The 15,602-nt window shown below is 36.0% G+C and overlaps 1 protein-coding gene across 2 annotated transcripts in view; it reads left to right on the top strand.

Annotated features, from left to right (window-relative positions):
• The first annotated feature begins 1,213 nt into the window (after window positions 1-1,213).
• Window positions 1,214-15,602, top strand: part of LOC306865050 (zinc finger C2HC domain-containing protein 1A) — a 36,352-nt gene continuing 21,963 nt past the window's right edge. Inside the window, exons 1-6 of one of the 2 annotated variants that reach the window (XM_079409400.1) lie at window positions 1,214-1,331; window positions 1,915-1,985; window positions 3,380-3,496; window positions 5,023-5,058; window positions 5,994-6,135; window positions 6,223-6,371. In XM_079409400.1, the coding sequence (XP_079265526.1) occupies window positions 1,316-1,331; window positions 1,915-1,985; window positions 3,380-3,496; window positions 5,023-5,058; window positions 5,994-6,135; window positions 6,223-6,371 (531 nt within the window). In that variant the 5' untranslated portion in view covers window positions 1,214-1,315. The remainder of the gene's footprint in view (window positions 1,332-1,914; window positions 1,986-3,379; window positions 3,497-5,022; window positions 5,059-5,993; window positions 6,136-6,222; window positions 6,372-15,602) is intronic. The other variant, XM_079409401.1, reaches the window with a different exon arrangement.

Here is a 15,602-nt window from a genome sequence, read left to right as displayed (position 1 = left end):
AGGTGGCGACAGTGAGTCGTCTTTGTTATGATGACCCGTTCACTCATGATTCTTTAAAAAGACAGTTCGGTCTTTTGTTGTTTTCCCTCCCAGTTTCTCTCATATTGAAAGTGAGACTGATTTACGTGCCTGAATCACTTATGTGATGATAATGAGTTGACTCGTTTCATTAGGAGCGAAAAAAGTCTCTCGAAAGGAAGCCTGAACGAAATATATGATTCATTGAATGCAAGTGAAAGAGAACATTTGATTTTTCCTTAATACTCAATAGGAAATATGTGACCCTGGAGCACAAAACCAGTCATAAGTAGCAATAGGCAGCAATACTTTGTATGGTTCAAATTATTGCTTTTTCTTTTATGCCAAAAATCATTAGGATATTAATGTTCCATTTTACAAATTTCCTACCGTAAATATATCAAAACTTAATTTTGATTAGTAATTTGCATTAAGAACTTCGTTTGGACAACTTCAATTGTGATTTTCTCAATATTTTTTATTATTTATTTATGTATTGCACCCTCAGATTCCAGATTTTCAATTAGTTGTATCTCGGCCAAATATTGTCATATTCTAACAAACCATACATCGATGGAAAGCTTATTTGTTCAGATGATGTAAAAATCTAAATTTCCGAAAATTGACCCTTATGACTGGTTTTGTGCACAGATGTGCAATTTCAGATAAACCCTTGCTGTCCATATGATTTCATTAAGTAAACTCCGAACAGTGCAGCTGTTGCTTTGAAATGCATTTCCCACCAAACAAATGTGCTGAGATGCTACCCAGCATTCAGCAATCCAGTTTTTAAACAAGGGCTCTATTGTTTGACATTTCGTCCGAAACACATGTTGATTGTTGCCTCCCAGGGCCATGTGAACAGGATCCTTAAAACAGAAGAATATGGTGCAATATTTCATCTGACATGGACAATATTCCTTTAGTTTGCTTTTGCAAACAGTAGCTTTGTGTCTGGAAATTTGCCAGTAATTATAATGACAAGAAAAATAAAATAGTGCAAACACGTACTAGAGTAAGTATGAGAGTAAGTAAATTAGTAGAGTAGTAGAGTAATTATTTTGTAAAAACGTCAAATATCAGTGGAAGACTATTAATCTTTCTATAGATTGTAATGCACAGTCTGGTCGCCTCCCACGTTCCACCTAGCGGTCAGTTGCAGCTACTACACAGCGTTTATTTCTGCAGGGAAACGGGAAAAGACCAATCAAAAATAAGGATACTAGCATGTGGAGCGGCTACCCAGAAGAGCCTAGTTGCTACAGCATCGTCCTTAGTGTCTTACCAGGAAGGAAAGATGGAGGAAATAGATGGTAAGGCTTCAAAAAAACAAAAACAAAAAAATGCCTATGTAAATATTGTGAATATAACGACGCTTCTAACCTTTAGCATTCAATCCGTGTGGTTGTATAAGGGAGGGCAGCTTTGGTTTATTCGCTCGCTGTTGTTTGAGGTTATCACCATGGAAGATAAAATACTGACGTTTGACTGTTATTTGAACTTTGTGTATATAACGTTACATACACACTGTATATAGATGGATAGGTTGATGATAGATAGCTGAAGTGCTTTTGTTGGGATATTTGATTCATGTGAAGTGAGCTGCAGCAAAACAAACTTGCATTACATTTATGCTCTGTTTAAAATAAAAAATCAAATGTCAAGATTTTTTCCTCCCAGCATCCTTCACATTCTTAGGTTCCTGCCTTCAATCAGTCCATCAGTTGTTTTACATGGCCTGACAGGAGTGACCTATTTCCACACTTCACCCAGTATCTGAACCGATCGGCACACCCAGATAGACTCAACTATTCATCTTTATCATTTTTGTGTTTGTGTTTTTTCTATTTTATCACGATGATCTGTTACTCTTTATTTTTTGTGTTTTGTCTACAGAGTCTCCTCCTGTTTCTGAAGACCTGCTGCCCTGCAAAATATGTGGAAGAAGGTTTTTTTCAAAGGTTCTTGTAAGTATTTCTGAATACTGACAGCTGGTGGTAGATGTAAATTTTCTTGCCATTCAAATGTGTGTGCAAACATAAAAATAAAAATCCCAAATGTGACATTCTAAGTTAAACATATGACTATATAAATCATATTATTTTACTAAGTTACAGTTTGTGCATTATTATGTGTTGCCTAGCAAGTTGCAGTATAATACAAAATGTACACTACAGTTCAAAAGTTTGGTGTCTGTAAGTTTTTTGGGGGTTTTTCTAAAGAAGTATTTTATGCTGACCAAGGCTGAATTTTTTAAATTAATAACAGTAAAAAGTACTTACAGTAAAAAAAAACAGTAATATTGTGAAATGTTATTATATAGAAAAAAATATTCTATATTTTAATATATTTTCAAACTCACTTAAAGAGTTATGTAGTATACTTTTGCCTGAAAAAGTTTGAGAATTTTGATCATATGTTAATGTAAAAAATCTTGTGTAATATAACTTGTGTTTGTTTGTTTGCTGGTTTTTATTGTATATGTTATACTTGTATTTTTTTTATTGTCTTTGCCATGAAAATAGCCTAAGACGCTGACATGGCATTAAATAAAAATATACTACGTAATATATTTTCAAATGTAATTTAATCCTGTGTTGGAAGAGCTGAATTTTTGGCAGCCATTACTCCAGTCTTCAGTGTCACATGATCCTTCTGAAATCATTCAAATATGCTGATTTGCTGCTCAAGAAAACAGTTGTGCTTAAAGGGGTAGTTCATCCAAAAATTAGAATTCTGTCATCATTTACTCACCCTCAAGAATTTTCAAACCTGTTTGAATGTCTTAGTTCTGCTGAAGATATTCTGAAAAATGTGGGGAAATAGTTCTGGGGCACTATCGACTTCCATAGTATTTTTTTTCCTACTATGGATGTCAATGGTGCCCCAAAACAGCCTGGTTACAAACTTACTTCAAAATATCTTCCTTTGTGTTCAAGGAAATTCATACAGGTTTGGAACTACTTGAGGGTGTGTAAATGATGACAGAATTTAAATTTTTGGGTGAACTACCCCTTTAATATTTTTGTAGAAACCATGGTACATTTTTTAAAAACAATGACATTTATTTGAAATCTTTTGAAACATTATAATTGTCCTCATAATTGTTACTTTTACATAATTTAATGCTTGATTGTTGAATAAAAATTTATAAAAAAAAATAAAAAATGAACTGTAGTTTACATTGTATTGCCTAGCAATAAACTAACCAATTATGCTATGTAGTTGCCAAATCAAGATTAGCAACAAGGCATGTATTTCTCTCAGGTCACAAAGCAAACACAAAACCTGGTGTAATTACTCAATCAGCGCACTGCTGTCACAGTTATTTGATACCTGCCCACCTGATTACCTATTGTAGAAAAAACATACGCCGATCTGCCAGAAGACAGCAGTAAAGAAAAGAAAGGTGTTTGACTCCAGCAGGCAAAGGGCAGAGGGGACTGATATTCCTACAGTCAAACCCATAAAACCAAAGGTGAGGAAACGACCACATTTAAGCATTACAGCGACACTTTTACACTAGTTGATTGGACCTGGATCTAGTTTACCTTGTACTGCATTTGTTCCCTTCCTCTTCACAGCTAATGGGAAGTCAACCTGAGTTATTACATACAGTATATTGTTCAGACTGCTGCACATTCAGAAACAGTGTTGTGTGCTGTTGCCATAAAATCTTCTGCAGTGTCACTGCATACATTGGCAAAAGAGACGTTCACCAAATTCATCTTAGTAGTAATAAAACAACATGAGCATAAAAGCAAAGAATCCATTTTACTGGCTTTTAAACCTCATTGCGTAGCTACACTAGTTACAGTTTCCAGTCCTGTATAGCTAATAATAATAACAATAACAAAGATATTTTGTAGAGCTAAGGTTTACACTGCCTCAACACGCTAATATCCAATGAGCACTAATATCCAATTTTTTTTTTTCTGAATTGAAATTCTCAGGGAATAAAAACCTCGATGCGAATCTGTGGTAATTTAAAAATAATTTCCTCCACACTTTATGGATTAAATATATTTAATGTTCTTTAACAGAATTCACATTGAAGAAATGTGGTTAATGCAGTTTAAAAAAAAAAAATGTTGCACAAGATCCTTTTATCCAAATGGACTTGCAGTACTTTTATATCAAAATATATCAGGTTTATTAGGGTAATAATTTACAAAAGAAAATTATTTTAGTAAAATATCATAAAATAAAAAAACTAAAAATTATAAAACAATAAGACATAACTGTTAATTTTTTTCTTTTTTTGCATTTTACTTTTGTTGATTTTGTCACAATTCTGACCATGACCATAAACCTCAATGCAAGTCTCTTGTCCTCCGTGAATTACTCCTTTATTGTATTATTATTTATTTTTTGTGTGCACATTCCTTGTTGCATATTTTTCCGGCATGGCTGTTCCTGGGAAACCGAGCCCATGACCTTTCTGTTGTTTTTGCCATTCTTTATCAGTTAGTCTAAAGCAGTGATACTCAAGTCTGGCTCGCGAGATCCACTTTCCTGCAGAGTTTAGCTCTAACCCTAATAAAACGCACCTAAGCATGCTAATCAATGTCTTCAGGATCATTAGAAAATCACAGGTAGGTGAGTTTAATCAGGGTTGAAGCTAAACTCAGCAGGAAAGTGGATCTCACGAGCCAGATTTGAGTATCACGGGTCTAAAGGAATATCATGCTTGGCTTCCCCCACAACCTCAAGTTTTTGGGGGGCAGTGTGAACATGACAGTTGTTTCTCAACTCTCTGAATACATCAGACAACTTGTTTGAAACTGCTAAATATAGCTTTAGCAAGACAAGTCAATCTACCAGTTTACATGCTTTGATTCAGAACAGTCAAACTGGTTTGGCCTCAAGCAAGCATAGCAAATGTGAAAAAGACCTCAGTCTCAAACAGAGCCCACTATTCAGGGCTGTTTTCCTCCACGGCTACCCTCATATCATACCCTAGTGTCCTGAAATATTCTAAAACCCCTTTTGGTTATGTTTCAGTTACAAAGTTCTTCAAGCAGCTCTAAGTCTGATAAAGTAAGTTGAATGTTTGATTTTGTTTTTTTTTTCCTTTTCTTTTCTGATCACTGAATTTTGTCTCAACTTGCCACTTCTAATAGAGTTATACGTTTAAAAGAGTTGTAAATCTTTTTTTTTTATATTTTCTTTTTTCTTCAATATGTTTGTCTCACGTTTACCTACTGGGATCAATAAACAATGTTTATCTACCTGTCCTGACATACGAAACACAATTATTGTTATTAAAAACAGTGATTCTCAACTTATTCAACACAACATTCAAGATATTTCCTCTAGTATTCCTGCTGTAATGATGATTGGCTTGTTTTCAAACGTTGTTTTTGTTAGCAGAAAATAGAAATATCAATAGATTAAAATTAGCCATGGTTAATTTTGTAATTCCAGATGTATGATGAACTGCATGTTGTTGTTGTTGTTGTTTTTTGTATTTTTTGTAAAAGCAACAGTTGTTGATAGGAAAAAAGTAAATAAGAAATGTTGGTAGATTTTGTACATCAAGATTTTTAGAAAATGTTTTAGAAAACATTTAGTTAAATTAAATTATTATAATATTCAACATTTTTAACAAACTTTAAAACTTAAAACACTAATAAAAATAACTCCGTCTCAACATGTACATTTAATTTTCATACTGTGCGGTATAATGTTCGTTGTGATGCCTAAATTCACTTGTAGTCTTAAATATGATTTAGTATTATTTTTAGAGTTTTTACTTTTCATTTAGACAAAAAATGGTATAGAATTTAAATATTGTCCATTTATCATTTATAGATATAACATGAAAATTATCAGAATTTTAATAATGGTACATTCCTAAATTTTAAATAAGTAATCTTATTCCCTCTTTAGATTCTAATTTAGAAATAGAATATCCTGCATTCCTGTTTGATTTTCATTCAAATGTTTTTAAACTAAATGTTTGTTTTAAACAGCCTGAACCACCGAAGAAACAGTCCAATTGGCGCCGAAAGCATGAAGAATTCATTGCCACCATTCGTGCTGCCAAAGGTTTGGATCAAGTCATGAAAGATGGCGGACCCCTTCCTCCACCCCCTCCTCCATCCTATGACCCAGGTTAAAAAACAAAACACTAGTCTATTGACACTTGGAAGAGTTAACAGCAAGAGCGTTAAAAACAGTAACAACGATTGACTTTTGCAGATTATATCCAGTGTCCCTATTGCCAGCGACGCTTCAGTGAGAATGCAGCAGATCGCCACATCAAGTTCTGTAGAGAGCAAGCATGCAGAATTTCCAACAAAGCCAAGTTTCCTGGGAGCGATAAAGCCAAACCCCCAGCCAGGACTCAGGTGAGGCTTCACTGTAAAGATCACTTGGGGTCAGCCAGGATTTTTTTTTTACTTAGAAAAAAGTATGCCATTTTAACATGAAAAATATAAACAGAAATATCAGAAACTTAATATGAATACATTTAAAAATTTTAAGGGACGTCTCGTCCCTTTTGAACACTATCACTTGGGACCGCTGATCTATAATAGAGAACTGGATTGCTGATTACGCCAAAAAAGTGAAGCCACCGCACTGCCATATTGCTATTCATTACCTAAGATTATTCAAAGATTTATGCATTTTATGTGGTAATTCACCTTGTGCATTCACTGTTTATGTATTGTTGTTTTATTGTTTTTATTCATACAGTAGGCTAACTGCAAATGTTTCAATAATGATTTTAACAGCATACATTTTGAAGCGGTTAATGATTTAAATGTGGGTCAAATGAATAATTAAACATGCATAACATAACATTTTACTATGAAAAAGGTATTGCTATAGTAAAACGCGATATTTGCACGATCTTGAAGAGTCTGAAATAAATATTTCTCCATCAGGACATAAAAAAATACACACATCAGAACTTAAAGACATGAAACTTTATTTCCAAGATGATGCATAGTAAGCTTTGAATTTCAATACATAATAGAGCAATATTAACAGAGGCTTGCATTGTAATATTTATTGTATATCCAAATTAATTTCTGATACTAAAACCATATATGTTCATGTTTAATATTTCCTGTATAATTACGTACATAAAGAAATATATTTTGTGTTGGATCTGTTTCCTTTGTCGGGAAGTGCGCAATTGCCACACCCACCTTAGCGATTTCAATGTATTGCTTATCTTGTCTGAAATTCATTTACATAAACAGCAGAAAAACTAATCCTGTGTGACTGATATACTTCAAATTGGGTGAATTTTAGGTCAAGGTTTTGCCTGGCCGCTGGAACACAGCCGAATGGTGCAATGAGCAATCCAGTCATTATATAGATCAGAGCTTGGGGCTAAGACCTTTAATGTTCCACTAACAGACAGACTACAGACAATTCCTTTGAATATGCTTTAATTGTGGCCAGGAGGACCTCAAACCCAATCACTGTGAATGCTTCTGACAAAAAGAATACAGCATAGCTGCCTGGCAAAGATGACATGTTACATTACATCATTTTTGTCTAATGTAACTGTTTCTTCGTGTGTGCAATTCAGCAATCCGCCCTCTGTTTTTTGTTCATGATTATGGGTTGTTATGGTGATTTATTATATTCAGTTGTTGAGCCACCTTGTCCATATTTGTTTTTGCAACACATTAATTTGGGCTAGAGTGTTGGTACATTTTGTTTTCAAAAGCATACAAATGTTAGGTCTGCAACAAAAATAACTGTTAGTTATGATTATTGTGAAATTTCCTTCACTATTCCCCCTCTTAACATTTTTCTTACATGGTCATCAACCTTCATTCATCAAATGAATTTGATATGCTTACATGTTTTTACATGCTCTTTACCAAAGCATCCAATTCTAAGTCTTGCAGTGAGTAAAGTAGCAGTCGCTGGTAACACAAGTTTAAGCAGTGGCCAAATACATCACCAAAAGTGTTCCTAATCTTATCTAATGTTGATAAATTGTGATTTAATGCCATTGGGTATCTCTCATATTTTTCATGTTAGCCAATAGGTATATTCCTTCTATCAGCATCCTAAGCTAGAATGAAAATTTTCTCAATTTTACCAAATACATATAACATCTCCCAACATTTTATGCCGAGCCATCCTGTTTTGAAAATACACAACAAAAGATTTGTATAATTTTTACAAATTCAAAATAAAAAATTGTGAAAAATGATGTTGACAGGGAAAACTATTGAACACATGAAGAAAGGGAGGTGCAAAAGTCATGGAAAGCCAAGACTCCAGCTGAAATCTATCAGTAATTAGAAAGCAATCCTGCCCCTTATCAGTGGAAATTAATATTAGCTGGTTCAGAAACAAACCTTCAAAATTTGAAGACTGTTTGTGTGGAAGAATGGGACAAAATCACACTTGAGCAATGCGTGGGACTAGTTTCTCCATACAGGAGGCGTCTTTAAGCTGTTGTTAAGAACAAAGGCTTTTGTACAAAGTATTAAAGGTGCCATAGAATGGAAAACTGTATTTACCTTGGCATAGTTGAATAATAAGAGTTCTGTACATGGAAATGACACACCGTGAGCCTCAAGCACCATTGTTTCCTCCTCCTTATGTAAATCTCGTGCAAGCAAAAGACCACTGAAAAATAGGCGAATGAGAACATAACACGCCCCCAACATTTGCATATACCCGCCCATGTTCTAGGCCAGCTGCCAGCCGAACCTGCACAGCCGAATCATCAGAATTTCTGCAGGTATTGTGAAGAAACAAGTAAGGACAACAGCGGAAATGGCAGATCATGGAAATAAATGTTATGTTCCAGGCTGTGCAGGGGATGTGAAGTGCAGGGATGAGTTGGTGTCTGTATTCAGAAAGGCACGGAAAACAAATATCGTGTTCTAATAAAATAATGCGAGCCACTAAAGGGACATGCTTAGCTTTTTGCTAGCGGTAGCCTACTGAAATGGGCCACACTGTGAAACAGCCAATCAGAGCAGAGCTCAACATTGAGCCGCACTGTGAAACAGCCAATCAGAGCAGAGCTCAACATTATTATTTATGACCCTTCCAAGTTAATAACAGACCATTTCATTCTAGGGACAAATCCTAGGGTTGTAAATGGACATGTAAAACCGTTTCTGGAGAATTTTTGCCCTTACCTAAGCCACATACCTTCTATGTAGATATCAGAGAACAATTTAAAATACTGTATCAATGCATTCTATGCCACCTTTAAATAAATTTCAGTAGTTCAATACTTTTTCCCTGTCATTCCATTTTATTGTACGTGCCTTAATTTTTTAACTTATTTGTTTTGTTATCGTGGGTTGTTGTCAACACCTTTAGAAATCTATTTACTGAGAAAAATGGTGACGTGTTCAATACTTATTTTACCTGCTGTATATTTGTAGGAGCCATATTTTGTTGCAATACTGTTGTTAACCTTTGGAAGTGTAATGAAATGAATACATGGGTGCACTGGGAGTAGAAGGACAGGTCAGGTGTTTCTGGAATAGAGGAAGCAGCTAGTTTTTTAACCGTGAGAGGGAATTTGAATGTGAGGATGTTTATTCCACCACGTTTGATTTAAACTTGTGTTAGTATGTTATAGAAAGTTCAGAATTGGCTTGAAAATGTGGAACAGTTGAACTAGTCAACGGCAATGGCAAACTAATGGTGAAGCTCTTGGAAGTTCAAGTTCAAAAACAAAGTGGAGTGATTTCTATGTAAGATGAATGTAGTGGTTGTAAATCTAAGTAGTACCACAATTGTAATGGCTTTGGCTTAAATATTAAAGGGGTCATATGATGCGATTTCAAGTTTTCCTTTCTCTTTGGAGTGTTACAATCTGTTCATGCATAGATTAGAGCCCTGCACAGGCTTCAAATTTAGGCCCTAGCCCGGCCCGTGTCTGACAGCTTATCAGAATTACCGGCCCGAGTCCGACCCGAGCCCATTGCTTTTCCCCCTTCTCCCAAAACAGCTTATATTACTGTTTCGGCTATTAAAATAGTTAAATTTTGTATGTAATGGCAAAATTATTATATTTTGTTTCGTTTTTTTATGAAGTTAATTTAGAGAAACATTTGGAGCATTTTTGTTCGTTAAATAGTAATAAGTCCTAAGTTTTTGTTTTTTAAAGTAACGACCAAGCGGACAGCGGCAGACAGTGAGCTGATCATAGCCTATGTTTGATCAATTTAGCCTTCTCAAATCATCCCGACTTGCCTAAAATAAAATCTATTGATATACTAAAACAGTTCAAGCAAATAACAATGTATAAGCGTTAAATCTGCGCTATAATAATAATGTGCGCTAACCTATATCCAAGTTTGTGCGGAGAGTGGAAGCTAAAGCACACTCTGCAGGACATGGAGGCACCAGAGCAAACACTTGCTTTTTTTTTTTTTTTTTTAGTGGAAACAACTTTAAATAGCCTTTTTTTCTGATAAAAGTAAGAGTAATACATCATTCAGAACTGTAAAGGGTCTACTTTTACACTCACAATATCAACAAAATGTTGTGCTTTTATAAAACAAAAACAAACATCACAAAAATGATGTGATTTCTGCCGCCTTGTCTTGAAAAGGAGCGCTTCACAAAAATGAACTGAAGCTGAGCGAATACATGCCTCACAGACATGATAAATATATCTATAGAAAGCTTTAAATTATCACTTAACGAAATAAAAAAAAGAAAACAAACTTTTATTATAATCTTAATCATAATCAATAAAGATGCATTTCTCTCTAAAGCCGCATCTAATGAGGAGACGCGAGTGAGTATCAGCAATTTCATCCTTGCGACACGGACTCCGAAAACATTAGTTTATTATTAAATAATTCCAATATTTCCTTACTATTTCCCACGGACACATTCATGGTTATTATGTTTACTGGGGCTTTGCAGCAAGCTTTAGCCTATTGCGTGCATTTGAACGCAGAACTCTTCAGCTGTGTTGAAGTCACTTGCGCAAGCTGCTGCTGCGGGACACTAAACACCGTCGAGCCGCTCTCAGACGCGGCAGCACAGTCTCGTGTTGTTTCCACCAGCACGGCAATGTTTTTTCATCACTAATTGATGGATGTCTAAAAAATAAAAATGAGAAACCTAAAACAGGCCCGGCCCGCATCTGAATTCTGATGTGAAAATTGTCCTGAAGCCCGGCCCTAGGGGCGTAAAAACGTCGGGGCCCATCGGGCCCAGGCCGAAATGCAGGGCTCTAGCATAGATAAGATCCCTAAAGTTGCAAAGACTAAAGTCTCAAACCCAAAGAGATATTCTTTATAAAAGTTAAGACTCGTACACGCCCTCCTAAAACGGCTCATTTAAACACACCCCATATGTCTACGTCACTGTGTGGGAAGATTTGCATAACACCATCCAAATGTACACACAAAGAAAGAGGGCCTGATTTTTATTCTTGCTAGTATTATTACTGCCGCTGGCACCATGTCCTGAAGACGCTGTGTTTCATGTGAAAGCAAAACTACTTTGTTTGGGTTTCCACAAGATGACACAACTAGAAATCAGTGGTTAAGTTGTATTTACAACACTGTTCCAGAACAGTTCAACCCAAATGTATGTGGAGCGCATTTTACGGAGGACTATTTCCTGAACCTGGGAGAGTATCCTACAATACCAGCTGTGCACAAAGGCTGTTTCTATAAAGTGGGACAATTCCAACTTTGCAAGGACAGTCTGGCGCTTATAACTCACAGCCTTTAAGTACATTTTCTTATTTAAAGGAACACTCAACTTTTTTTGGAAATAGTGGAGTGTTCCTTTAAAGAATTTGCCACTGACTATTCAATAACGTTTTGAGCTGTGTAGAGTAGCGTTTGTTGTTTCTCCAATCACAAATGCAGACATGGTAATGTTTACACGGCACGATGCAACGCGGCACGTAAAAAGATAAGTATAAGTCATTATAGCCAGTAATTATGTCCCCAATTGATGCAACAAATGCCTAGTTTCTAATGGGTTTTATTGTTTTTGTCTCATCGCGCTGGGACACGCCATCACAATACGGTAAGGGGCGTAACATTTCCGTCACATGCTTGAGGTGTTTGGCCAATCACAATGCACTGGATAGCTGGCCAATCAGAGCACACCTCACTTCTCAGAACGATGAGCTTTGTAAAAATCGACACTTTTCAGAAAGGCGGAGCATAGAGGAGCAACAATAATGTACAGTATGTGGTATAAAATTATAAGTATAAAATTAGAAATTATATTGAAATGCATATTTAGTAGTAAGATGAACAACACCAAAATCTATAAAAGGTTAAAGGGTGCATAACACACACAGTTTCATCCAATCTCATGTTAATCTTGAGTAGTATTTCGATTCTCACCGAAAACAGCTGAGCTCCTGGAGGCATGCCATGAAGAGTGAAGAGCACTTGAGAGCCGATTGCCAACAATTTATTATTAATATTAATATATTTATATTGACATAAGTTCATATTGAACCTCCAAAGTAATGTAGAAACTACAAAGATGGTATATTTTAAATGTTCTATGTGTTTTACTTATCTAATCTTTTTACTAAGTACCATATTATTAATGAAGACCAGTATCATTGATACCAATAATGCTACTGATTTCTCTATTAAATGCATTTTCCCCTCAATTTTAGCCATTAACTATAGCCATTCAGCATTACAGTATAACAGAGAGCCATTGTTTTTAACATTTAATATGCTCTTTAAGTGAACTTAAAAAAATCTTCACATAAAATATAAATTGTACATGCAAAAAAACTATATAGACTAAACTTTACTCAAGTTACAAATGTTAGTCAGTGACTAGAGCAGTCAAGTGACTTTTTTTGTTCTTTGAGTTACATCAATGACAGACTTCATCAGGTTTCACTTTAAAAACAACGCTGTCTCTTTACAACCCAATGCACATGACACCGATCTGATAAACATCCGATTTTCTCCCAACTCTTTATGGTTTTTTAGGACTTTATAACTCATTTAAGATCTTGTTTACAAAGACACTTGCCAAAACCATGCAGTTTTATATCATTGTGTGTGTTTTTGTGCATTGAAGTGCTGATGGTGCGCTTGACTGAAGCGGCTCTGCGTATGCGTGCAGCCAACTCACAACCTTTTAAACCATACTCCATTTAATAATCATCCTCATCCAGTATCTGCGCTATTTCTCGCCAGAAGTTATGACTGATAACACTGCCTTCATGCTTGTTTAAACTAGAGTTCCACCTGGTCATATGCTGGGTCTGAGTGGTGACATTTTCCATTTGTTAATCTGAGCCATGTTGCAGTGGGAAGAAAGGAGTTTCACAGTCTTGAACAAGAACCACTTGTGAATGATGATCTCCTGAGCACCAAGAAGGTTCTTGGTCTGGAACATGCAAACGGAGGAGCCTTGAAGGTGATGTTTCTGAAGAGGATGATCGCTGAAGAGAAGGTTCTGAAGTTGTTGCAGAAGGTGGGGGACACTAAGCTTGTGGTCATTGCTGTTCCTGTTTCCAAACTCCCCAAATCCACCTCTTGCAGAACTTTGTTGTTTCTCTTTGTAACAACTTAGTATATCAATTTTGTGTCCATTTTGTGTGAATGCATGTGAAGATCTGTTCTTCCTTTGTGGCTTTAGCAACATGGCAAAACTTGTTTCTCCTGTGAGAGGAAGTTGCAATCATTCACACTTTGATAAGAATAAGGGAGAAAAATAGAAGTTCCTTAGCAGGGGGTTTTGTATGTTGATGTAACACCCCCACCCCCATCTCCACAAGAGGTAGTGTTGTTTATCTTAAGGCAAAAGTCATCCATTGTTATCCACAAAAGCTTGATCACATCAAAATGAGCTCTACACACATTGGGCCTCATTCATGAAACATTCGTAAATATAGGAGTAAATTCTAAGTAATTTGCGCATTAAACGGACCTTCCCGAAAACTATCCTCTGGATTCACAAATGCTTCGTAAACTTCCAATTTGATAGTTAAACGTGTATGTTAATGAATTCCAATCATTCGTAAATCGGACGCTCGTGCATGCTCATTCACAATTAGCATAATCCTATGATTACAGCTACGCAAATTGCGTGTCTAAAAATGCAGTGGAATATTCTGGTCTGCTTTCCCAGGTTTGGCTCCAGTATATTGCATAAATGCAAAAAAGACTAATAGGCCATATGCCTAACAATAAACATTCAATTAACGTATCCATCAAATTGTTTAGCTAGCTGAAAAATGCTAGGTGCTCCTCTGAAAACGGCCAGCTGGTGGCGCTTGAGAATGCTTTGGTGGCACAGCGTTTTTCCAGCGGAGATGCTTTGGTTGCTATGATGTGGAATATCCATGGCAGTAACATTACTAGTATTTTGAAGAATATTACTGAATATAAAAATGCAGTAACCAGCAATATTAACTTCTCTGTTATTGTTCAGTTGTTGTACATGTAGGATGATTGGTCAGTGTATAGGCTATTTGTCCCACCCCTCCTCCATTGATTGGACATCTGGTTAAAAGTGTGCAGCATAATAGGTTTATTTCATTTAGTCTTGCTGATCATTTTCATTGTTAAGGCAATTGTGGAATCACTCTGTGGCCACATGGCAATTCTATGCGCCTGTATCTGTTTTACCTGCAGCTATATGGAAAATAGCAGAGTGTACCACTCAAGGGACAAACAAATTCAACATAGACACGCACATGTAACTTAAAATTGCTATGCAATTCCAGTATTACAGTTATTCTAATTTCACACAAGACACACGGTCTAGCATGTATGTAGCATCTACAACCTTAAACCTAAGTGTTTTGTACACTTACAGTAAAGCAGTCATGTGTTTTATAAAGAATAAACTCAACTAGTCTATGTGCACATGTAGTAGCACAAACAACTATAATGTGTGTAACATGCGCACATTGTGTTTAGCACAATTACAAATTTGAAAATTCAAACAGGATAATTGGGATGTTTACATATTAAAGTCATCGCTATTAAGCTGCTAACCCACTAGCAAGTGAAGTCAGTATCTGGAGGCCTTGCATGAGCAATGCAGTTACCTCACAAAGAGTTTTACATGAGGATGACTTGTTACATGTAAACAGTTGATCTTTACCTTTAGAAAGTGATATCCTATGTTTCAGAAAATAAGGTGGAGGTCTACCCTTTCCAAGTGACCAACATTTTTCCTCTGTATGGCCTATTTTGAGACAGGAACTACAAAACCTGCTGTCTTCACCATACGGTTGTCTGCTGTGTTCTCCTGGAGTTTGAGGTTTTTCATGACTCCCTAATGCTTCCTTTACACCATGCATTCTGGTACATGACTCTGTGCTATTATGGTGTTGCATCACCTTAAGGACTGAAACTGGCACGCTATCTTGAACAGTGACACATGCTTTCTCTGAACTAAAAGTTCTAGAGTCATCACAGCAAGTCACCTCTTCCAAGAGGTGGACATTTTCAGCCCCATTTCTGTTAGAATAATTTGTGCTCTTCCCTTCTGTTTACCCCTGTGCAGATGCAATATTGAGGGCCTTTGATTTCCATCAGTTTTCTATCCTTGAACCCCAATCTACTATCGTTCTGAGCGTGTTTTCAGCTGGATCTACTCCATTTGACAATGTATTTTGG

The sequence above is a fragment of the Barbus barbus genome, assembly GCF_936440315.1.
Source record: "Barbus barbus genome assembly, chromosome: 46".
Classification (NCBI taxonomy): Eukaryota; Metazoa; Chordata; class Actinopteri; order Cypriniformes; family Cyprinidae; genus Barbus; species Barbus barbus.
This window is presented reverse-complemented; position numbering and strand designations above follow the sequence as displayed.